The 24064-nt window shown below is 36.2% G+C and overlaps 1 protein-coding gene across 2 annotated transcripts in view; it reads left to right on the forward strand.

Moving 5' to 3' along the window:
* Gcc2 (GRIP and coiled-coil domain containing 2) overlaps positions 1–24064 on the forward strand; it is a 38648-nt gene that overhangs the window by 3306 nt on the left and 11278 nt on the right. For both annotated transcript variants that reach the window (XM_051186702.1, XM_051186704.1), the window contains 15 exons: positions 2131–2235; positions 3370–5829; positions 6459–6531; positions 8571–8671; positions 8762–8860; positions 10891–11010; positions 11501–11665; positions 11923–12027; positions 12846–13008; positions 15963–16063; positions 16151–16228; positions 16966–17103; positions 18490–18611; positions 20116–20292; positions 22678–22895. In XM_051186702.1, coding sequence (XP_051042659.1) covers positions 2131–2235; positions 3370–5829; positions 6459–6531; positions 8571–8671; positions 8762–8860; positions 10891–11010; positions 11501–11665; positions 11923–12027; positions 12846–13008; positions 15963–16063; positions 16151–16228; positions 16966–17103; positions 18490–18611; positions 20116–20292; positions 22678–22895 — 4225 coding nt within the window. The remainder of the gene's footprint in view (positions 1–2130; positions 2236–3369; positions 5830–6458; positions 6532–8570; positions 8672–8761; positions 8861–10890; positions 11011–11500; positions 11666–11922; positions 12028–12845; positions 13009–15962; positions 16064–16150; positions 16229–16965; positions 17104–18489; positions 18612–20115; positions 20293–22677; positions 22896–24064) is intronic.

Consider the following 24064-nt stretch of genomic DNA (forward strand, 5'->3'; position numbering starts at 1 on the left):
ATTTGGTTTGAAGTCCATTTTGTTGGCTATTAAAATGATTACACCAGCTTGCTTCTTAGGTCCGTCTGCTTGGAATCTTTTTTTCTAACTCTTTACCTAAGGTATTATCTGTCCTAGATGTTGAGCCTTGTTTCTTGGATGCAACAGAAGAATAGATCCTGTGTTCACATCCACTCTATTAGTCTGTGTCTTTTTATCAGGAAATTGAAACCATTGGTATTGAGAGATAGCAATGACCAATGATTATTGATTCCTGTTATTTTCTTGGTGGTAGTGGGAGAGAGAGAGAGAGAGAGAGAGAGAGAGAGAGAGAGAGAGAGCGCATGAATGCACTTCCCATCTTTGATTTTCCTGGTGTGAGATTATTTATTTCCTATTTTTTCATGATCTTAAGTTGGAGCTTTCCTTCTAGCATCTTCTGTAGGATTAGATTTGTAGATACATGTTGTTTAAATTTGACATTATCATAAAATATCTTGCTTTCTCCATCTATGTTGATTTCAAGTTTTGCTGGGTATGGTAGTCTGGGTGGGCATCTGTGGTCTCTTAGAGTATTAGCACATCTTTCCAGAGAAGTCAGGCGTAATTTTAATAGGTTTACCTTTGTATTTTACTTGGTGTTTTTTTTTTTTTTTCCTTGTGGCTTTTAATGTTTTCTTTGTTTTGTATGTTTAGTGTTTTGATTATTATGTGTTAAGGGGACTTTTCCGGTCCAATTGATTGGGTGTTTTGTGTGCTTCTTGTGCCTTGATAGGCATGATAGGTATCTCCTTTAGGTTAGGAAAACTTTCTATGATTTTGTTGAAAATATTTTCTGGTTCTTTGAGCTGGGTTTCTTTTCCTTCTTTATACCTATTATTCCCAGATTTCCTGGATTTTGTGTGTTCAGAGTTTTTTAGATTTAACATTTTCTTTGACCAATATTCTATCATGTCTTCCATTTGTATTCTGTTGGTGAAGTTTGCCTCTATAATTCCTATTCAGATTCCTAAATTTTTCATTTCCAGAATGCTGTCAGTTTGATTCTGTTTCCACTTTCAGGTCTTAAACCTTTTATTCATTTCCTCCACTGTTTGTATTTTCCTTGATTCTTTAAGGGATTTATCCGTTTCCTCTTTAAGGACTCCTATCATGTTCATAAAGGCTGTTTTAAGGTCTTTTCTTATGCTTCAGCTATTATTCAGTATTCAGGGTCTGCTGTGTTAGGATAGCCTGGGCTCTAGTGGAGATACATAATACATTTCACCAACTGTTACTGATTGTGTTTTTACCCTGATGTTTGGGCATTTGGGTTTGAGATGATTATAGGTCTAGGTACTGATTTCTGGCTTTGTCTTTGTTGACTGGGTGTTTTGCTCCTTGGTTTCTGTTTCCTCTCTGGATTTCAGAGTGATGGCTGTTTTCTTGATCTGCTCAGCTGGTGTGTTCACATCGAATGTCTGCTGCTGTTGAAGGCTGGGGTACTGGGATGAGTTGGGAAAAAGAAGGTTGGAAGAGAATGTCTTTGGGATCCTTTAGTGTTGGGTGAGAAAGGAAAAGGAAACCTCTGTGGATTTCTTGCTGGAATGAGAATGAGACTGGCAGGTTAAGAGGGGATGTCTCAGGAGCAGTAGGATAGGTGTAGGTCAGCCTAAAGCCTACTTATTGCCCTTGGGTTAGCAGGGGATGCCTGCTCAGGTTGGGATCTAGAATATAGCAACAAGTTGGGTGAGAAGAGGAATAACTGGGATCCATAGGAGATGGGAGAGGGCAGGGAAAACCACCACATGTGTTCTGCTACAGAACTGGGGGTAACATTTGAGGGATTGAATCTGAGGGGGACAGAACTTGAGAAGGTCTGCAGGCCCCCTACCTTGTTTGGGGTGGGCTGTGTCCTGTGGGTTAGTAGTGAGTGCCTGCTGGAGTTGGGGGCTGGGAAAAAGCAACAATTGCGGGAGTGAGGTTAGAAGAGAAAGATCTGTGGGATCCATAGGAGATGGGTGGGGGGTGGAGAGGCAAGGAAGACTGCCATAGGTGTTCTGCTGCAGAGCTTGGGATAAGATTGGGTCTGGGGGAACAGAGTGAAACCTTTTTTTTTTTCTTTTTTTTAAGTCAGGCAAAAAAAAAAAAGTCATGTCATTTTCAAAACAGGTACTCAGTGAGCGCCTGGATTCTCTTCTTCTGGACAAAGCAGAGAGTGAGCAACAGTGTCTATGTCTGAAAAAGGAAAATGATAGAATGAAGCAAGAGGTTGAGGTAAGACATTTAATGTGGGTTTTTTTTTTTTTTAATTTATTTTTGTCTTTGTTTTTTGTTAAGTTACGCTGAATATTCATGAATTTATGGTTGAATGGTATCTTAAGAATGTAATCTAGCCAAATACTTCCTTTAGGCAGGAAGATATCAAGGTCAAGGGCAGACTGAGATAATTAGCAAGGCACTGTCTGATAAAAGGAGCCAGCCAGCAAATTGGCTCAGCAGATAGAGGTGCTTGCCTCCGAGCTTGGTGACCTGCCCCCAGAACCTACATGATCAAAGAGAAAACCTATTCCTACAAGTTGTCTATAACCAGGCATGCCATGGCATGGCACATGCACACCTACATGATTAAAATAAATAATTTACTGTTTTTAAACACTATATAATCCAGTCTTACTCCTTTATCACAAACAAAAGGGTCAGCTCTGGAAGCACAGACCCATAATTCCAGCTACTCAGGAGGCTAAATATATGAGGTTCACAAGTTCAGGGCCAGTTTGGGCTGCGGTGCAAGTTCAAGGCCAGCTTGAGCAACCTTATAAGACCCTGTATCAAAAAGTGAAAAGAGGAGTAGGGATATAGCCCAGTAGTAGAATGTTTGCCAGTATGTGGAGGCCCTGAACTCAATTTCCAGTTCAGCTAAAGACACTAAAAGCATGCAGTTATGCAGAGATAGATTAACATTTTACTTTTTGCACCATTTAATCTTTGTTATAGCCATGTCATTCTTTAATAAAAGTCTTAAGGTTTTGAGTTTTTTCACAACTCTAAATACTATCTGTTCAGTTTTAAGATATTTAGTAGCACATTTTTGCTTTCTTGTCTGTAAAGTTTAAGCTTGTTTTCTCTAAAATGTCTCTTATTAATCTGGTCAGGAGTTATAAATTGAAGCCTTTTAAGTTACACATTATTTATTTCCTTTAAAGTACAGAGGTTTCCTAGTTGTTATCACTTTAATAGATTTTATATTGATAATAATAGTTCTACTTAAGTAAGGCAAAAAAATTCTTGAAATCTCAGTATCATATTACTCTAGGTATATTCTATTCATTTCTTTTCCCATCTAATTAACCTTTTCATGTAGATAGTTTTCTTTCATCTTTGACTTATCGGTGCTTATTTTTATAATAGGACTTTATAACCAAACTGGAAGATAAACACAAAGAGTTTGAAAAGTCACATAAAAACTATGTAAATGAAATTGAAAGCTTGAAAAATGAATTGATAGCAGTGCACTCAGAGCACAGTAAAGACAAAGCCAGCTTACAACAAGAACTAGAAGAAGCTGTAAATAAACAATTAGAGCTTTTAGCACAGCTTAAATCTCAAAGTGACTCTGAAGATAATGTTAAACAACTACAAGAAGAGATTCAGAACATTACAGCAAGATTTGAGGAACAAATTTTATGTCTACAAAAGCAATTAGAAGCTACCAGTGATGAAAAAAAGCAAGAGATAATTCATCTCCAGAAAGTCATTGAAGAGAACACTCAGCACTACCAAAAAGATATTAATACTTTTCAAGAAGAAATTTTGCAGCTGAGAGCTGCACACAAAGAAGTTAATGAGCTGGTGTTTCAAATGGAAACATCAGCTAAAGAACATGAAGCAGAAATAAATAAGATAAAAGATAACAGAGTGCAACAGTGTGAGGGAAGTGAGAGCAATCAAGAGAAATACCATTGTGAATCGAAAAACTTAAATGAAGGCACCTCAGATGCCAGCCAAGAGAACCAACATCACTCTGTGCCCTTACAAGAAGATACTTTTGGAGAACAAACAGTATATGATAAAGTCAGACAATTGGAAGACTCTTTAAAAGAACTGGAATCTCAGCATAGTATCTTAAAGGATGAGGTGACTTACATGAATAATCTCAAGTTAAAACTTGAAATGGAGGCCCAACATATAAAAGATGAGTTTTTCCATGAACGAGAAGACTTAGAGTTTAAAATTAATGAACTGCTGCTGGCTAAAGAAGAACATGGCTATATAGTAGAAAAATTAAAATATGAACAAGAAGATTTAAATAGGCAGCTTTGCTGTGCTGTAGAACAACATAACAAAGAAATACAGCGTCTTCAGGAAATCCATCAAAAAGAAATCTCTGAGCTCAGTGAGACATTTATATCAGGTTCAGAAAAAGAAAAATTAGCATTAATGTTTGAAATACAGGGTCTTAAGGAACAGTGTGAAAATCTACAACATGAAAAGCAAGAAGCAATTCTAAATTATGAGAGTTTACGAGAGATGATGGAAATTTTACAAACAGAACTAGGAGAATCTGCAGGAAAAATAAGTCAGGAGTTTGAATCAATGAAGCAACAGCAAGCATCTGATGTTCATGAGCTCCAGCAGAAACTGAGAACTGCTTTTAATGAAAAAGATACTCTTCTTGAAACTGTGAATCGCCTTCAACAAGAAAATAAAAAGTTATTTTCTTATCAAGAATTAGTACCTGAACTTGAAAGTATCATAAAGAGCCTTAAGGTAGACAATAGCATGTATTTAGCCAATCTTGGTCAAAAAGATACTATATTACAAGAATTAGAGGCAAAGATAAGTTCTCTTGCAGAAGAAAAAAATGAATTTGTAAGTAAGATGAAAACTTGCCATGAAGAGATAGATAAGCTCCATCAGAAATGGGAAAAGGAACAGAGATTGACTGTAGAACTCAAGGAAGCGGCAGAGCAAACCACTCAGCACAACAGTGTCTTGAGACAAAGAGTAGATGAATTAACAAGGAAACTAGATGAAATATTAAGAGAAAAGAGTCAAAATGACCAAAGCATTATGGTTCAGATCAAAACTATGACTGAAGACCAAGAAGCATTGTCATCTAAAATCGAGTTTCTTTATGAGGAAAACAATAGATTACTTTCTGAAAAGGTCCAGTTGAGTAGGGATTTGGAAACTCTTCAGTCTCAAAGAGATTTCAGTTACTCAAAGAGTAACACCCTTAGAAACCGTGTTACTGAATTAGAAGGAAAACTCCAGTTAATGGTTGAAGAGCAAGAGAACTTAAATAAAGTCTTTGAAAATGAGCAAGTTCAGAAGTCATTTGTCAAAACTCAGTTATATGGCTATCTTAAACAAATGGGGCAAAACATTTTAGAAGAAAATGAAGAGGAAGATGTTGTAAAAGTTCTACAAGCTGTAGGCGAATCTTTAGCAAAAATAAAGGAAGAAAAACATAATTTGGTCTTTGAGTATGATGAGCGAATATTAGAATTAGAAAGAAAGATTAAGTGCCTTCAAGAAGAAAATGTAGTTCAACATGAAAAACTTACGGCCTTACTTAGAGACTCTGAGCAGGTGAAAATTGTCTTACAGAAAGAATCAGAAGAAACCACGTCAACAGAGGAGACCTTGCAACTTAACCTTCTAGAAATAAAGAATGCTAATGAAAAAACAAGCCTTGAAAATCAGGTTCTTTTAGCTGAAGTTGAAGATTTATCTCAGGCATTACACAGCCAAAATGAAGTCTATAATGAAAAGCTTCTTGTAATAGAACATGAAAACCTGAAGCTATTGCTTGAACAAAGAGAATCTGAACTACAAGATGTGAGAGCAGAATTGATACTGCTAAAGGTACCACTATTTTGAGTTTCATTGATTTGAATAAATCCTTAGCTCTGGTTACAGATTGTAGAAAATACATGCACTAACATTTTTACAGTCTGAAATCAGAAATAAAGTTTTATCATTTAGGCTCAAGTGACAGATTTCTGGCAAATGAATTAAGCACTTTGATGTGGTATATCTCAGTCAAATGTGACCAGTCATCAGCAAACTAATCTAGGAAAAAAACAGAATTGCCCTCAGGACATAGACAGATTTTGTTCTTAAAGAATTCTGTTGATTAAGAAAGTGAGCTATAGGGATATTCTGTTTTAGTTAATCATTTAAAGTTCTCTTCGAAATTGTGTTGTGAAGTTATGATAAGCAATGACCATGTAGTCCTTTCTATTACATATGTATTTGGTGTGTGCCAGATTATACACCTTGACTTTGATACTATTTTATTAAAGGCCATATACATAATAAAGTTAGTATTACTTGCTCTGTCAATAAAAAAATTAAAAAAAAATGGCTAATATGGTTTTTCCTGGTAAAGATATTCTCGTGATTAAAATGATAACATTTTATTGTGAGGAATTAAATGAATTCTGTTTTAGGGGTTTTTTTGTTTGTTTGTTTGTTTTCTCTGTAAAATCTAGGATTCCTTAGAGAAATCGCCTTCTGTAAAAAACAATCAACTCTCATTGGTAAAAGAGCTGGAAGAAAAAATAGGTAACTATGGCTTTGTATATGTTGTCACCACTAATTAAACAAATATTAGTGTTAAGGTAGATGGAGAAATATAGTTTCAATTAATGAGTTATTAAATAAATATACAGCTATTAGTTATCTTTTCCTTATTCACCAGTTGTTCTCTGCCATCTCTTTGCCTTCTCTTTCAAATGCCACTTAATGTCATTTAATCCAAAGAGAAATACTGTTGTAACTCTGCTAATAATTTATTCTGTGAATTGGTTTGGGGTTTATTTCATCCATATCGACATGTTGAATACTCAGGTATTCTATATAATGGCAATAGCAAGGCAAGCAGGGTCCAGACAATATGCTCAAAGAATTCATTAACAGAAAGATTAAGTTTGGTAGTTAGGTATAGACAAGAGACAGTGCTGACATAGAAAGTGGCCTGTCTTAAGAAAAACATCATTCCATCTAACAAGTGTTAGATGATGTGTGTCCATGATTCCTCGGTTTAGTGCCTGATTAGATTGGGGACTGGAGAATGGAAAAGAGTTCAGAATGACTCCTAATTTTCTGTCAAAGATGGTTGAAGTGAAGTAGGATGCTCAATTTTAGACTAAATAGAATTTCAAGTGAGTTATCTCATAGAATGATATATAATCCTGGATGGCATAATTAGCCTAAAGATAGAAAATATATAGTCAAGTTTTGTACATAAAAAGCCAAAAGTTAACATCCCTAAGGCAATATAGGGGGGGGGGGGGGGAAACAGAGCAGGGTGGTGGTAACAATGCCCACCTTTAATCCCAGCACTTGGGAAGTAGAGAGGCAGGTTGATCTCTGTGAGTTCAAGACCAGCAAGATCTACAGAGTGAATAACAGGGACAAACAGAGCTGTTACAAAGAGAAACTCTGTCTTAAAAAAACAAAACAAAACAAAGGACAAGAGATAGTTCCCATCTTTAAATGTCAGAAAAGACCAAGGGATTGAGAAGGAATAGCTAGTATGTAGGGAATCATTGAACAAAAGTGCAAGTTATATGCAAGTAACAGGCATGGCAAAACCTTCATCCAGGCAGATGCTGCTGATGTCCTAAGTGCTGAGAGGTATCCATTAAGTTAAACACACAAACAACAGTTTCCCAGTGTGCTAGAGCCAAGGCTTGGTTGTAGTGGGCTTCTAGAAAAACAGGAAAGAGAAATTTGAGATTATATGCAGACAACTCTTTGAAGGATTTTGCTCTATAAAAAGAACACTGGTTTTTTGTTTGTTTGTTTGTTTTTTTGTTTTTTTAATTGGGAAAACAAGCATGTTTGCAATATTTCACCTATTGTGATCTCTCTCCTGCCCTATTTAGATTCTATTATTTCTGATATACTAATGATATGTTTCATTTTATTACTACTGTGTGTGTATGTATGATGTATGTGGCTGTGCCTGCCACCATGTGTGGAGGTCAGAGGTCAACTTTTCAGGAGTCAGTTTTTTTCCTTCCACTGTTGGTACCAGGCATAAATAAAACCCAGGTCCTCAGGCTTGCACAGCAAGCATTTTTACCTACTAAACCATTTATTCAACCTTGATTATATATTCTTGTTACATTTATAAACTGTCAAAAAAAGACAAATCCACTTGAACAGGAACAGAGATGTATGATCTATATGAAACATGAAAGTGTGCCAGTGACCTTTGCTACACAGTTCACGATACTTGGGTGCACCCAGACTAACAGAGCAGAACTCTTAACCATGGTTAAGAAGATAACAAAAGTAATGTCCTAAACTTGAGTTAACTAGAAGTGATAGTCAAATACGGTGAAGGGTGAGAGGTTTACATGCTTAATCTGTGCATGGTTACTTCTTTGGGCCTTACATCTTTCCTGCTTGTCCTGATGTATAACCCATCTACAGTCTTCTCATACTCAACATTAAGAGTTGTAAATATTCCAATTCCTAGGTACTTAAGAATTGGCTCTGTGAAAATGAACCATTAACAGATTGGGGATTAAGATAAGTAATTTCACTATTTTTCCTTTTGACTTCATATATAGTCCTTTCATTTTCTATTTTAGAAAGTCTGGAAAAAGAATCCAAGGACAAAGATGAGAAAATAAGTAAGATAAAGCTAGTTGCTGTAAAAGCAAAGAAAGAACTAGATTCTAACAGGAAAGAGGTAAGCCAACATAAAGGCACAAGATTTCACAGTCCTGTGTTGTGGGAAATCAAGTGTTTCAGTGAATGAAAAACACTATGTTTATAACAGGTCCAGACACTGAGGGAAGAACTTGAATCTGTCCGGTCAGAAAAGGACCGCCTGTCTACTTCTATGAAGGAGTTCATCCAAGGAGCAGAAAACTATAAGGTAAAAGTTACTGTAATAATAGGCCTTATTCATAACTAACAGATATACTAGAATTATAAAATACACAAAAAATACATTGGTTTTGTTAGTTAATGAATTGTTCCAGTTTTTGTTTTGTTTTTGTGTTATAAACATAAAAGGTTGGTCTTTGGTAGTATCTTATTTTTGTTGTTTTTAGATAGGGATTCACTTAGTAGCCCTGGCTGGCCTGAAACTTACAGAAATCCACCTGCCTCCCAAGTGCTGTAACAAAAAGCATGTGCCACCATGCCTAGCAAAGTTAGCCTTTAAATAGTGCCTTCAAAATTCTGTTTCTTAAAATTAAAATCTAGGGTTGAAGAGATGGCTCAGAGCACTGGCTGCTCTTCCAGAGGTCCTGAGTTCAATATTTAGCAACCACACAGTGGCTCACAACCATCTATAATGAGATCTGGTGCCCTCTTCTGGCATGTAGGCATACATGGAGGCAGAAAGCTATAAACACAACAAATAAATGTTTTTTTAAAAAGTAAAATCTGTTTGGGGATTTCCTCATAATAAAATGTAAGAAAAAGATGGCTGCTGTGATGTAATATTTTCATGGCCAAGTAAATATACCTAAAACTCTAGAAAGATCTATCAGGAAAATAAGTAGGAACATAAATACTTGGAGATAGTATACTTGTTAACTTTAATAACATGGGACTCTTACAGTTTTTCTCAAACCTAATGAAATCACTAAATGCAAAGTAAATATTACATTTCTTCATGTATTTATTCATTCAATGATATTAGTGTAGATGGACTAAATTCCCAGTTCTGGACAGATGATGGTTCAACCAGATAGACTAGCAGACTTTCCTAAATTACTCTGCTCTTAGTCTTAAATTCTAGTAGTGGTAACAGATAGACAAAGGACAAGATAGATGCTGGGTAGAAAGGTTTTAACTAGGAAAAAGAGGATGAACAGGTGAATTCTAATGTCAGACTCAGACTAATAAAAGACATAGGGATTGCAAAACATAGGACAGACTGTCTTCCAGACATTTTACCTGTCTTATATGTGTATTTCTCAGAAGAACAAGTAGAAGTATCTTGTTGTCACTGGCTTACAGGTGAGCAATCTGAAGCACAAGGCCACAGCCTTACAAGTCTTAGGAGACTAGTGCTATAACAATGGGAATCTTCTTGGGCTGTAGAGATGGCTCAGCCATTAAGAGTACTGGCTGCTCTTCCAGAGGTCCTGAATTCAATTCCCAGCAACCACATAATGGCTTACAACCATCTACAATGAGATCTGGTGCCCTCTTCTGACCTGCAGGGACACATGCAGGCAGAACACTGTATACATAATAAAAAAATAAATAAATCTTTAAAAAAAAAAATGGGAACCTTGCCAATTGTTCCCATTCTGTTTATTTGCCAACTAAGTTATAATATACCACACAAATTTGCAAACAGAAATAAGTGAAGAAAGAATTTGATATTTGAGAAAAATATAATTTATACACTATACGTACCAAAATCAATTCTGTGTGTGTGAAACATTTTTTAATTTATATATTAGATAAATTTAGATAAAATCTTCAGTCCTTTACTGACTTCTGGCACCAAATACTTTTTCTGAACCTAAAAGCAATTTTTGAATTTACAAAATAAAAAAATGAAAGACTAAACTTATACCTGGTTTAATTTGGGGGGGTGGTGTTATGGTATTATAAAGTCTAAAAAAGCCAAATCTAGACTATACTGAGGAACCTTGACTTAGAGAAAGAAAACCCACACACACAATCCCAATGTAACTGACCCATGATAGATGAATAAGCTCCTATTTAAATTTAATTGTGTTTTTAATGGATTTATAAGACTTGATATATTAAGAATCCTAATCTTTTGTCATACTGCCAAATGCTAGTTTTCACTTTTATGTTTTCATATGCAATATTTTAAAAACCTCAAATGTACTCTTAAGACATCAAGATGTCTTGCTTATATATTCTGACCTAGTAAATGCTTTATAACTTAAAGTTAAATCTTGTCTTTTATTGAAGAACCTTTTGTTAGAATATGATAAGCAGTCAGAACAACTGGATGTGGAAAAAGAACGTGCTAATAATCTTGAACATCATATAGAAGACCTTACCAAACAATTAAGAAATTCAACTTGTCAGGTAATTTCAAACTGGATAAATTTAGACAAGCAAATTATAGTAAATACATGTTAAACTCATTTTTCACTTGTATGAAAAGTTAAACTCTAGTCAGAAGCAGAAATTCTTTCTCATTTTTCTGTGTTTGGAGAAGAATTTGACTAAATAGTTAACATGCCCTGTTTTGCTTAACCTTTTCTTACTATTGAGTTGTAGAAGTTGTTAATTTTAGGAGCATGCTCCTGCTGTATGTATATGAGCTTGAAGACTTCAGCTAGCTAGTTTTGGGTTTGGATTTTTTATTTCTGCTTTTCACCCTATAGAAGGTTTAGAAGCTTTCTGGCTTATAAGGCTTGCCAACTCAATATCAGCAGGGATTGTTTTTAAATCTTATTCTTGACTTAACAGTAATTCTGTGGGGTCCATTGTAAAATTTACATACTGTGCTAACGTTCTCATTAAGCATATATGTTTACTGTGTGCTCACAGTAATGAGTCATTTGTATTCTAGTATGAAAAGTTAAATTCAGACAATGAGGATCTCCTGGCTCGTATTGAGACACTGCAGTCTAATGCCAGGCTATTAGAAGCACAGATTTTAGAAGTCCAGAAAGCCAAAGGTATAGTAGATAAAGAACTGGAATCTGAAAAACTTCAGAAAGAGCAGAAAATAAAGGTAAGAATAACCCTGAAACTTGTTCCCATGTATACAGTGGCATTTTAATCACATATTGCTTGAATCAAGAGTCTTATTATGAGTTATACCCTAGTTTAATTCCTTAGTGTATACCAACTTGACATTGTAGTATCTGTTCTAAGCTATGATTTTTCTGAGCATATAGCTTTTAAAGTTTTGAAACATTACCATGTGTATGGCATGTATTTTATACTTCCTAACAAATGTTGGTTATGTTGTGGGTTCTTTAATTTTAGGAACATGTCAGTATTGTAAATGAGCTTGAAGAACTCCAACTCCAATTTGAAAAGGAAAAGAAGCAGCTTCAGAAAACCATGCAAGAACTAGAATTGGTTAAAAAGGTACAAAAATAATCTCCAGAGAGAAAGAGTTCAGTGACAGAATTCCTGCCTGGTATCCCTAAAACCCTGGGTTTGATTCCTAGCACTTCACAAAGAGGTTTTCATAAAACAACATTGCTCATACTATTGCAGTTCTATACACAGGAACAATATATATATAAATATATATATATTTATATATATATATTTATTGGTTTTTGTTTTTTTGTTTTTCAAGACAGGTTTTCTCTGTGTAGCTTTGGAGACTGTCCTGGAACTTGCTACGTAGGCCAGGCTGGCCTCAAATTCACAGAGATCCACCTGCCTCTGTTTCTGAATACTGGGGTTAAAGGCATGTGACACTCACCTGGCTACATAGGAAAAATATTTTAAGCATTGGTTATAATACTAAAATAATCCTTTATAAATTGTTAGCCTCAGTAAATTGAAACAGTTGTTTGTTCAGAATTACCTAGGCTCAAAGTGTAATTGCTATATAACACATGTAGATTTAATTAATTTCTCTTTTTCAAATATTCTGTAAAAGGTATTATATTACTTAAAATATTAATCTTTCATAAATGAGAACTCCATCAGACTAGAACAATGCTCATTATAGCTAAAGTTAGTCAAATAAAATGGAGTTTGAAAAGTTGAGTTTGAAACTTATAGAGAATGCTTGATGACATCAGAACTACAAATTTTTGAGCTTCTCATTTCCTCATTACTTACATTATGTCTAAACTACAGAAAAATATAATGAAACCTACTTATATTATTATGTCAGTCTCGCAGATTAGCTGCCCTAGTAATATGTAAGCCTTTCATACAATGAACAGGATGCCCAACAAACCACACTGATGAATATGGAAATAGCGGATTATGAACGTTTGATGAAAGAATTAAATCAGAAGTTAACAAGTAAAAACAGTAAGATAGAAGATTTGGAACAAGAAATAAAAACTCAAAAACAGAAACAAGAAACCCTACAAGAAGAAATGAGTGAGTAAAACAATTCACTTTACTTTATAACTGCCTCATAACATGATAGAAGGCAGCATGATTCATTTATTCATACTAGCCAACCAGCCTGCCTGCCTGCCTGTATGTGGATATAAGCATGTGAGTGTAGGTGCCCACAGTGGCTAGAAGTCATAGCCCTTGGGGGACTGGAGTAGAGGCAGGTGTGAACCCAACTCCAGTCCTCTGAAAAAGTAGTATGTACCCTAACCTTTGAGCATTACTCCAACTCCCATGACCTTTTAGATAGCATTATAATTGGGTCTTGCTTTTTCCTCCATACTAAGACTCTGCTGTTGAAATGTTTGAGCCAGTTTCAGAGTGATTGCCTGCAAAGTCTGTACCTTGTATTGGGCCTTGTTCTCTGCTTTTTCTTCTTATTTGTAATAGGTATGGTTATTTAATATACATTCATGACAACTTTTTCTAATTTCAATTATAAAATATAGATTACTACAAAACAAGCTGAGGAATGATTTACCTCATAAAACAAGTTGTGTATGTACAAAATAAATATAACTTTCTCAGAAAACCCACAGAATAAATATAAACAAGGAACACTGAAATGATTAAAGTTATTTTTTCTTTTTTAAAAATTACTTTTGCAATCATTTTATCCCTTTTACTAATTTGCTGTACTTTGATTTTGGTAATTTAGAGTTTTAGTTTATTTACATCTTGAGTTTATCATTGATTACCTTTAAGTAATGAATGTCCCTTCATAGGATGGAGTTTCTGGAAGTTTTTATTACCAATCCATAGTTTCTAATCTTTAATCCCATGTAGTGAAAAATTCTCTTTAGATACTGAATGCCATTTTTATCTCTAGAAGTTCTGTCTGGTTCATTTGTTTGGATTTTCTATTATGTTAATATTTCCCTTTAAAATCTTTGAATATACTTAATACCTGTTTAATGTCTGTGCTTGCTAATTCCATCATTTCTATAATATATGAGTCTGTTTCTGTCTATTTCTTTTCTTCTATTTGTGCACCATATTCTCTTCCTGAATCCCTTGTGTGTTCGTTCACAAAGGGTTTCTTCACTCTGGCTGGTAACTAGAGAATACTCATAGCCCTATGTGAAATCTAAAGTGTTTGCATTATAACCCTACTCTTTGTTCTTTTCCTTGCAATTAGTCACATCTCAGCAAGACCAACAGCTGTTTAGATTCCCACTCTTGCATCACATTCTACAAGTTGCTTCCGTGCACAAAATCAGGATGGGAAGCATAACTACCTTCTTTGTTTGCCATCTTAGTCCTCCACTGTTTATTCTTCAAGTGTCTGGGTGGGAAAGGTGGTGTTGTTAGTCAGTTGCTTAAGTGTTATGACAGGGATGTTTAAAGCTAGATGCTGTTACTCCCTCATGACCAGAAGCAGAATTTCCAGAATTTCCTGTGAAGTGACTACTGTGCACTAAGGCTTTAGATATGTAAGTGAAGAGGAAGCAGTAGAAAAGGAGATGTTAAGGGAAAAAACCACACAATGAAATCAGATAAAAGGTCAACACCTGCAGAGCTTCCTGTGTCCCTTTGGAATCTCCATGAGTGTGTCACAAAGCATCATAGAAACCAGAAGACAGACAGCAACATGATCAGAAGCTGGGAAAACATGCCATAACAGTACAGATCATGAAAGGCTGGGCTGAAGAATCATGGTAAAGAAGGAAATGTCAGAAGTCTTCTAAAGGGAATAGGGGTGCAGCCACATGGGGGCTTGCTCAGACTCTCTCTCAGATAAAATGCTATACTTTTTTCTCTGCATGTGATTATACCACAGCTATACACTCCTTTCTGTATGTCTCCCTTTCCTGCCCACTCTGCAATACCCATGCAATCTTTCTAATCCTAAGGGCTTCTTGTCCTATGAAACTCCCCTCATTCCCATAAATTTGTATAACCACTGAACATTTGTCTTTTTTTTTTTTCTTGTTTTTTGCCTTCATTATATTTTGATTTGTGTCTTAGTGAGCATTCTTTCATTAACAGTCATCCCACAAAAATGTTCTTGCCTCTGACTTGCTGTCACAAAAGCAAATGCTCACATATGTGCCTTTTGTATTTCATTTTGGTTGTTTTCTTGAGACAGGGTCTCATATACATTAGGTTGGCTTCAAACTCATGATCTTGCATCTATCTTCTGCGTGCTGGAATTATAGCTAGGCACTATTACACCCAGCTTTTATTAAGTATGTAGGCATGGGAATCAAGATTCACTAGACTCTGTGCAGGTTAAGTGAAGTTTATTTGGAGAGAAACAGATGACTGCTTCGGATTCCCACTCCAAGGATGCCAACCTTGCCACCCGGATGCTCTCCGTGACCCGAGCAGGAAGCAAGAGAGAGCTCCAAGCCCCAACCCTAATCCTGTCCACACTTGTGCTACAGGTGTGGAGATGGCTATCATTATTGAAGTACTTTTAAAAAGTACTACTGCCAAATGTACACTAGATATTACCATGTTCTTATTTAAGTTACATATACTTACATATCTATAAATAAACTGATTTGCTTTAAAATAATTCAGTAGATCAAATGTTTGTACATTTTTATAATGGACCAAGTAGCATGCTAATGCAGCTAGCCAGTGAGTTGCATTTTGATGAGCCTGTCAGGGTGCAATAAGATTGGCTGTGTGAAGCTAGGTGTTGGTGGTGCACACCTTTAATCCCAGAGGTAGGTGGATCTCTGCGTTCAAGACCAGCCTGGGCTATAAAGCTACAGAGAGGAAATCCTATCTCAAAAAACAACAAAACAAAAAAGATTGACTATGTGTTGGTGTTTGAGGTGATGATTGGCATTGTCAGATGTGTTTGAGAAATCCTACATGAAAAGATAAAGTGAGTTTCTTGTAAGTTAAAAGAAAAAAATTGTCATTTGTGTTCACTTGTAAAAATCTGTTCCTTTTCTTTCTGCTGAAATTACTTACTGAACTAGCTTCCCTGCAGTCTTCAGTACAGCACTACGAAGAAAAAAATACCAAAATCAAACAGCTGCTTGTGAAAACCAAAAAGGAACTGGCAGATTCAAAACAAGCAGTATGTTAATTTCTCACTACCATATTTTAGTACTTAGAGTAGTGAATGACTTTATTGTTTAATTTAACCAGGATTCTCATTCTATAGGAAACTGATCACTTACTACTCCAAGCATCCTTAAAGGGAGAGCTAGAAGCAAGCCAACAGCAAGTAGAAGTCTATAAAGTAAGATTTTTAAACTTTGGTAACTTTTTCCATGTAGAAATGAAGTGTCATATAGATAGGCTGGAGAGCTGCTTCAGTAGTTCAGGGTACTGGCTGCTCTTTCAGGGGACCCAGATTCAATTCCCAGCTTCCACATGATGGCTCACAACCATTGGAACCCCCTGACACACACTCTGGTCCAGGGAATCTGATGCCTTGTGTTGGCCTCATGGGCACCAGGCACACATGTGGTACATAGACATATGTACAGGTGAAACATCTGTACACATAAAAAATAATAATGATTTTTTTTTTTTAAGAAAATGATGCTTTAGAAATTTTTCTGCCAGATATGAAGTTACCCTTTAGGGGTACTTAGAAAGATTACTCAACATTTTGTGGAATCAGAAGCTGTGCTAAATAACCATCATATATCTGAGAATCTATAATAGTCTAGAATAGTGCATATAAAATAAACATGGCAAAAAACTTATCTGAATCCTCTTATTGAAAATACAATTGCAAGAAGTAATATATGAGGTATTCAAGTATTTGCTGTATTTTTTTTATGTATAATGTCTAGTGGTATTTTATTAAACATTAAGAATATAATCTTTTAATTGTGCAGAGCCTAGTTTAAGAGGATAATAAATTAACCTGAGAGTGAAAAAACATTATTCATGCTGTCTCTATTTTTGATAATTATAATACCTGAAAACAATCCACTATCCATTGTACTATTTAATCTGTCTCTCCAGATTCAGCTGGCTGAGATAACATCTGAGAAACACAAAATCCATGAGCACTTGAAGACCTCTGCAGAGCAGCACCAGCGCACACTGAGTGCATACCAACAGAGGGTGGCGGCACTGCAGGAAGAGAGCCGTACTGCCAAGGTGTGTTCTTCAGGACCAAAACCACCACCTGGATTCTTACTCCAGGGCCACGTTCCCCTTAGTGTCTGCAATTAAGACCACTTAGCAGATGTTCTAAACCCAACAGTATGGACACTTTCACATCTTTGGGGTAGTGTGTGTGTGTGTTATATCTGTGTGAGTGTGAGCACACATGTACTACCATGTATGTGTGGAGGTCCGGGGTCCACTTTTAGGAGATGGTTCTATACCTTGTTGAGAAAGTGCCTCTCTTGTTTCTGCTGCTGCATTTTATTTGTACTGCAGACCATCTGGCCCTAAGTACTTCCCCAGTCTCTGTCTCCTGATTGGTCACCTGTGCACAATACTGTTAGGCATCTCCCCAGCTCTTAACAGTATTTTTTTTTTTTTTTCAAAAAGGAAAAACATGAGTACACTTACTTATATTTATGTTTTGCAATTTGTGTAAAAATGTCATATTTATTTTTAAAAAAATCTTTTAAGAAAGCACTGCATTTTTTTCTGAGGTTTAAATGTGACATTCTAATAGAATGACCATCGGGCCAACTTCTCTGGCTTCAACATACAAAGCAGTTAATCACTTACTGTGGCTTTGTTAGAATTCTCTCTGTTACCCTAAATGACCATAACAGGAGTGTGGGAGTCTAAAGATCACTTCAGAAACACACAGTTTAACTTTCACCATTGTGTGAAGTTCAAGTGAGAATCAGTTTTTCCTATTTATAAAAAGAGAACATGGCCAGGAGGTAGTAGTGCAGGCCTTTAATCCCAGCACTTGGGAGACAAAGGCAGGTGTATTTCTGTGAGTTCCAGGCCAGCCTGTTTTACAAAAGTGAGTTCCAAGATAGCCAAAATTGTTACACAGAGAAACCTTGTCTCAAAAAACCAAGGAGAGAGGAGAAAACATATCATAGGTTAAAAAAAAATTCTTAAGTAATGGAAACAGACAGTGCTTTTTATTTCTGAGTAATAAGTTAGTCTACTGTGGTGGAAACATGAAGTCAGCAATTTTAAAAAGGGTCAGGCCAACAGGTCTGGGTTTCTATTTTGGTTAAGTCTGGTATTTGGAGGTTTTATTTGTTGTTAGTTTTATGAGACAGGGACTTGTTCTATACTAACCTGGAACTCAGTGGTATAGAACAGGCTAGCCTTGAATTCATAGCAGTCCTCCTGCCTCCACCTCCTGACTGCTGAGATTGCAGGGATGAGCTGCCATCCCAGCCCCAGAACTCACTTTTTAGTAGAGTTAATAAAGGCTAAAATGGTGGATAGAAGCTGTTTTCTTCACTTTCACAAACAGAATTTTTTACTTCATTTCGTTAGCCTCTGATAGGACAGAAAAGGAACATGTCACAGTGACAATTTTCTCTCTCTTAAATGTTACAGGAAGAACAAGCTGCTGTCACCTCTGAATTTGAGAGCTACAAAGTACGAGTTCATAATGTTCTAAAGCAACAGAAAAATAAATCTGTGTCTCAGGCCGAAACTGAGGGAGCTAAACAAGAGAGGTAAAATCTAAGGTCTTCTCCATACAAACACAGGTTGTTCCCCGGTTGATTAAAAGTCTCATTGTCTTGCTTTTGACTGGAATTTTAGGTTTGATTATCAGAGAACAGAGAATTTCTTGATAATTAGGAAAGTGCACACCAAGAAGACTATTTCAGACTCTAAAGAATGTTTAAGTCAACAGTGAAGCCAGAATGTGATCTCTGAGCTATGAAATCTTGTCTTAATAATACCTGGACATAATAAAAGTATAGTCATTAAAATTAAATGTACATTACAATTTTATGACCACTTCCATTTGATTTGAATAGCACGTTAATAGTAGTTTAAAATTAGCATCCAGATCCACTTTGTAAATTGTTCAAAACTATACCAGTAAAAAGAGATGGGCTGGGTGTGGTGGTGCACACCTTTTAATCCTAGCACTTACAGGCAGAGGTAGGTAGAACTATGAGAGTCTGGTCTATGTAGTGAGATCCAGGCCAGCCAAAGCTACATATTAAGACTCTGTATCAAAAAGAGATGAGTTGAAGAGGAGAGGGTTAAGACAACCTGTGACATGTATGTTTTGACTTGGGGTTTGTTGTTATTGTTGTTTGCTTTTCTTTTTAATGTTTTGATTTTAAAGTAGAGGTTGGTTATTTATATGTAGTTTTTTTACCTGCTTATCATGTTGTCTTGACACACTTTGTAAATATCATTTGTAAAAACCATTTGAATGTATCTGAATCTTGAGTTTCTTCCATGATTTATACCTTTTTTAAACCTATTTTTATGAATTGTTTTATTTGAGCTTTTTGTGGATGAGACTTGTCACCTTAGAAAATATCACTTTGCCCAGGGCATATCCATTTTCATAAGTCTTTTAAGAAACTAATAACATGTGCATTATGGAAGAATTGTGGGTTTTAATTATTTCCACCAATATTTTATTCAAATTCTAAACTAACTTCTTCCTTGGTATTGTTGTCATTGTAGTTTGAGTTCCTATCCCATTCTCATAACGGCTACCATAGAACTGTGTGAAATTGTTTTTTAATTAATGATAATCCTATAACATTTAATATAGCCTAGTCTGATACCACATGATGTTCTATGTCATTTTAATATGAAATTTTAAACTGAGACAAGCCAAAACTTTGTTATCCCAGCACTCAGGAAGTTGAGACAGGAGGATTGCCACAAATTCAAAGCCAGTTTGTGCTTAGTAGAAAATCTCAGGCTAGCCAGAGCTATATAGCAAGACTCTCAAAAAAAAAGAAAAAAAAAATTAATTAGCTAAATGAGTAAACCAAAGAGACATTTTTGCAATATCTGTACTACCTGATAATTTATAATCTGTATAACATCTTTTAAAAATTATTTTAATTCTAGTCTTTGAATTCTTGTGATTATATTTCCTTTAGAATCATCCACAATAACAAGGAGTATGACACTGTATTTGAAACCACAAAATGAGGTTTACTTCCTTCATAAACATTGTTAAACTATTTGTTTCTGTTGTAGGAAACATCTGGAAATGCTGATTGACCAACTGAAAATCAAGTTACAGGATAGTCAAAATAGTTTACAAATCAATGTATCGGAACTCCAAACACTACAGTCTGAGCATGACACCCTGTTGGAGAGGCACAACCGGATGCTTCAGGAGACTGTGACCAAAGAGGCAGAACTTCGGGAAAAGTAAGACTGCCAGTAACAACGGATACTATTGGTCCAGGCAAGCAGCCTGGTACACTATGCCTCCTCCCTGGAATTTCAGTAAGAAGTAGGAGCTTACAGAGGTTTGGTCACTTTGTCTGACCTACCACCAAGCTTCCCCTTCAGACTGTTTATCTTTAGCATTCTTTTTAGAACAGCTAAAATGTATCTCATCTCTAAGGTCCAGCCTTTATAATTAGGAATTTTTTTTTTTTATTTTCCAAGCAAAATGTCAAAAAAGCATTTTCCTTTATTTATAAGAATGCATTAAAGTAACTATTCATTAATTATGCCAACCAGTTAATGGCTGTATAACTTACAGATCCCAACAAATATGAACACACAAGTCATATTGGAAACAGAATAATAAGCTTCTGTCAAGACATGTATTCCAGTTCCATGCATGGAGCTTACAAGTTTACTAGTAAATTCAGAAGTGTTATTGATAACATCTGAAGGCTGGAAGACTCATTCTAGCACTAAATGTATTGTGTGTGTGTGTGTGTGTGTGTGTGTGTGTGTGTGTGTGTGTGTGTGGTGCTAGAGATTGAACACAGGCACGTGCTGTGCCACTGAACTCTATCTCTAGTCCACAGGCAGATGCTGTGTCACTGAACTCTTATCCTCAGTCCATAGGCACATACTGTGCCACTGAACTCTATCCCCAGTCCACAGGCAGGTACTGTGTCACTGAACTCTATCCCCAGCCCTCAGAAAATGGTTGTAACTGCTAAATGGTTCCTTCTTTACATTCCTGGTAACTATTATAAACAGATACTTAGAAAACACTATGTGTATCTTATTAGTCACTGTGAACTTGGTAATTAAGATAATCTTTTTCTAAAGCTAGGTATGGTAATCTTACTATTCAAGTTCAAGACCTGGGCTACATAACAAGTTTAAGTCTAGCCTGAACTACATAGTAAGATTCTGTCTGGGGTTTTTGTTGTTGCTGTTTGTTTGTTGTTTTTTTTTGTTTGTTTGTTTGTTTTTTGTTAAGACTCTGTCTTTAAAAAAAAACTTATCAATGAAGATTTTTTTGTATCACCTTTTCCTCTTTAGCCACTAAATCTGTTTCAACTTCATATGGTGTATGTATTTATAACTGATAGAAAAAAAATCTCATTTTGGTATATTCCCAATAGTTCAAGTTGCCTTGGAATCAGGTTTGAGACAGCAGGCATGAGAATCAGGAGAGGGCAGCTTTCACTCTATTTTTAATTGGTTCTAATTTTTATGAGCAAATATTTCTGAAAATTTTGTTTATTTCCTGGTTAAGATTTGCAAAAACCAAACAGAATAACAAGGGTATAAATAAACTGTTGAAATGTAGTTGCTCACGCTGCTGAAATGGCTCACCAGGTAGACATGTGTTATGTAACCCTGGTGACATGAATGCATTCCCTGGAGCCTAGTTAAAAGTGAAAGGCGAGAACTGACTCTACAGAATTATCCTCTAACTGCTGTATGTGTTTCCATAAAACAGCCATCATTCACTCACACAATAACAATAAAAAGAAGAAACTAAATCAATAAAAGTAGTTGCTCCCAATTCGTAGGTTTGCTGGATGGTGTCAGCCTGACTGTAAAACTTGTTGAGAGGTGCTGATAGCAGCTAAATTCCCCAGGACCACTACTACAGAGTCAGCAGCTATAGTATAAAAGCTAGGTATTTATGTTTTACAAGGTAGTCCAGCAATTCTGATACCCGAGTGTTTCATGCTAATTCACTCAAAAATTAATATTTTCCTCAGGACTTTCTTTATGAAAAGTATTCTTTTTCACATGTTCAAGGTTAATCTTATGCTTATATGAGCTACCCACGTAAAGTAACATGAAGGAGTAGAATAACTCAGTGTGTGTGAGTGTGTGTGTCTTTAATTGTGTAACAGGGTTTTCTGTATCCCATGATAGTCTCATCTCATTTTGTAGCTAAGGGTGACTTTAAACTTCTGATCTTGTTTCCAGTGCCCATGTTTTAAGATTACAGACTTGTACCAATATATCCAGTGTATATATAGTCCTGGGAGCTCAACCCAGGGCTTTTTACATGCTAGGACTTTCTACATTGAGGCCCGAAAATATGATCAGTTTATATGGAAAAAAAAAAGTCCTTTATTTCTCAGTGACCCATGAGGCAAACTTCCACTTTTGTTGATGCACATGACTGTCTGTCTGTGGAGCACAGGAAATGGTTTAGACCAGACAACAGCTATCAGTGACAGTGCAGCTGGTACCCCCAGAGATGAAGAAGTTGCTTTGTACATTCTGTAGATGACCTGGAGCTTCCCTTGGAAAGTCCAGCTGACAGAGGCTGAGTCAGCATGTGTACTTCAAGACTCTCATGAATTAAACTTTCACCTTTAGGTTGTGTTCAGTTCAATCCAAGAACACCATGATGAAGTCTGAACACTCCCAGGCAGTGTGTCAGCTAACATCCCAGAATGAAGCGCTCCGTAACAGCTTCCGAGACCAAGTACGACATTTGCAGGAAGAGCACAGAAAGACAGTGGAGACCTTGCAGCACCAGCTCTCCAAAGTGGAAGCTCAGCTCTTCCAGCTCAAGAGTGAGCCGTCCACAAGAAGTACATGTATGTTTGTGGCAAGATTGACTTTCTGTGTTCTAACATATCTGTGTCACTTAAGACATTATTCAGAAATTCACAAGAAAGTAAAATATTAGGCTGGAGAAATGGATCAGTGGTTAAGAACACTGACCATTTTTCCAGAGGACGTGGATTTCATCCCCAGTACTCACATGGTGCTTTATATCCATCTGTAGCTCTAGTCCCAGGGAATCCAGTGCCCTCTTCCAGCTTCTGGGGGCATTGCCTGCATGTGAAACACAGGAGTACATGCAAAATATAAAATAATAAAAACTAAATAAATAATAGTTTAAAATATGTAAAACCTAGCCAGGCATTGGTACATATATACTCTTAATCACAGTACTGGGAAGGCAGAAGCAGACAGATGTCTATGAGTTCAAGGCCAGCCTGGTCTACAGCCAAGACAGTGAAGGCTAAACAAAGAAACCCTGTCTCAAAAAAAAAAAAAAAAAAAAAAAAAAAAAAAACAGAAAATAAAAAGGTTAAAAGAAAAATTTACTGAGTAGCAACCTGTCTCAGTTCTGTGGTTAATTAATTATGGGTTTGCTTACTGGAAATAAATCTGAATCATTTGTACCCTTCTTGATTATACTTATAGCAGCCTATGCAACTTCTTAGACTACTGATTTTCATAATTATGTATAATGTTTTTTTCCTTTGTTTTATACATATTCCTGTCAGTCTCATAACATGAGACTGAGCATCTATCACTTGGTACCCAGTATTTGACCTCTAATGCATGTGTTCTTGATCAGAAGCTTTAGGGCAGAGCAAGGGACTTAATAACCCAACAGGCAACATTGTTCTTGCCCAATCTTTTGCCAGTGAAGCTTTTTCCTTCAGCTTCCCCCCCCCCCCCCCCCCCAGACAGGGTTTCTCTGTGTAACAGCTCTGGCTGTCCTGGAATTCACTTTGTAGGCCAGGCTGACCTTGAACTCATAGAAATCTGCCTGCCTCTGCTAGGATTAAAATCGTGCACCACCATCTGGCTTTTTCTACAGATTTAATAAGGTGGAATTACAAGTCATTCAGCCTCACTCAGTGCCCTCTATTCTGCTTTTAGAAAGAGACAAGAGAACACCAGTCATGATGGAGATTTTTAGTCCTATGCTTATGGTGATTTGTTTCCCATGGAAAAACTCACT

Source organism: Phodopus roborovskii, unplaced genomic scaffold, assembly GCF_943737965.1.
Source record: "Phodopus roborovskii unplaced genomic scaffold, PHOROB, whole genome shotgun sequence".
Taxonomy (NCBI): domain Eukaryota; kingdom Metazoa; phylum Chordata; class Mammalia; order Rodentia; family Cricetidae; genus Phodopus; species Phodopus roborovskii.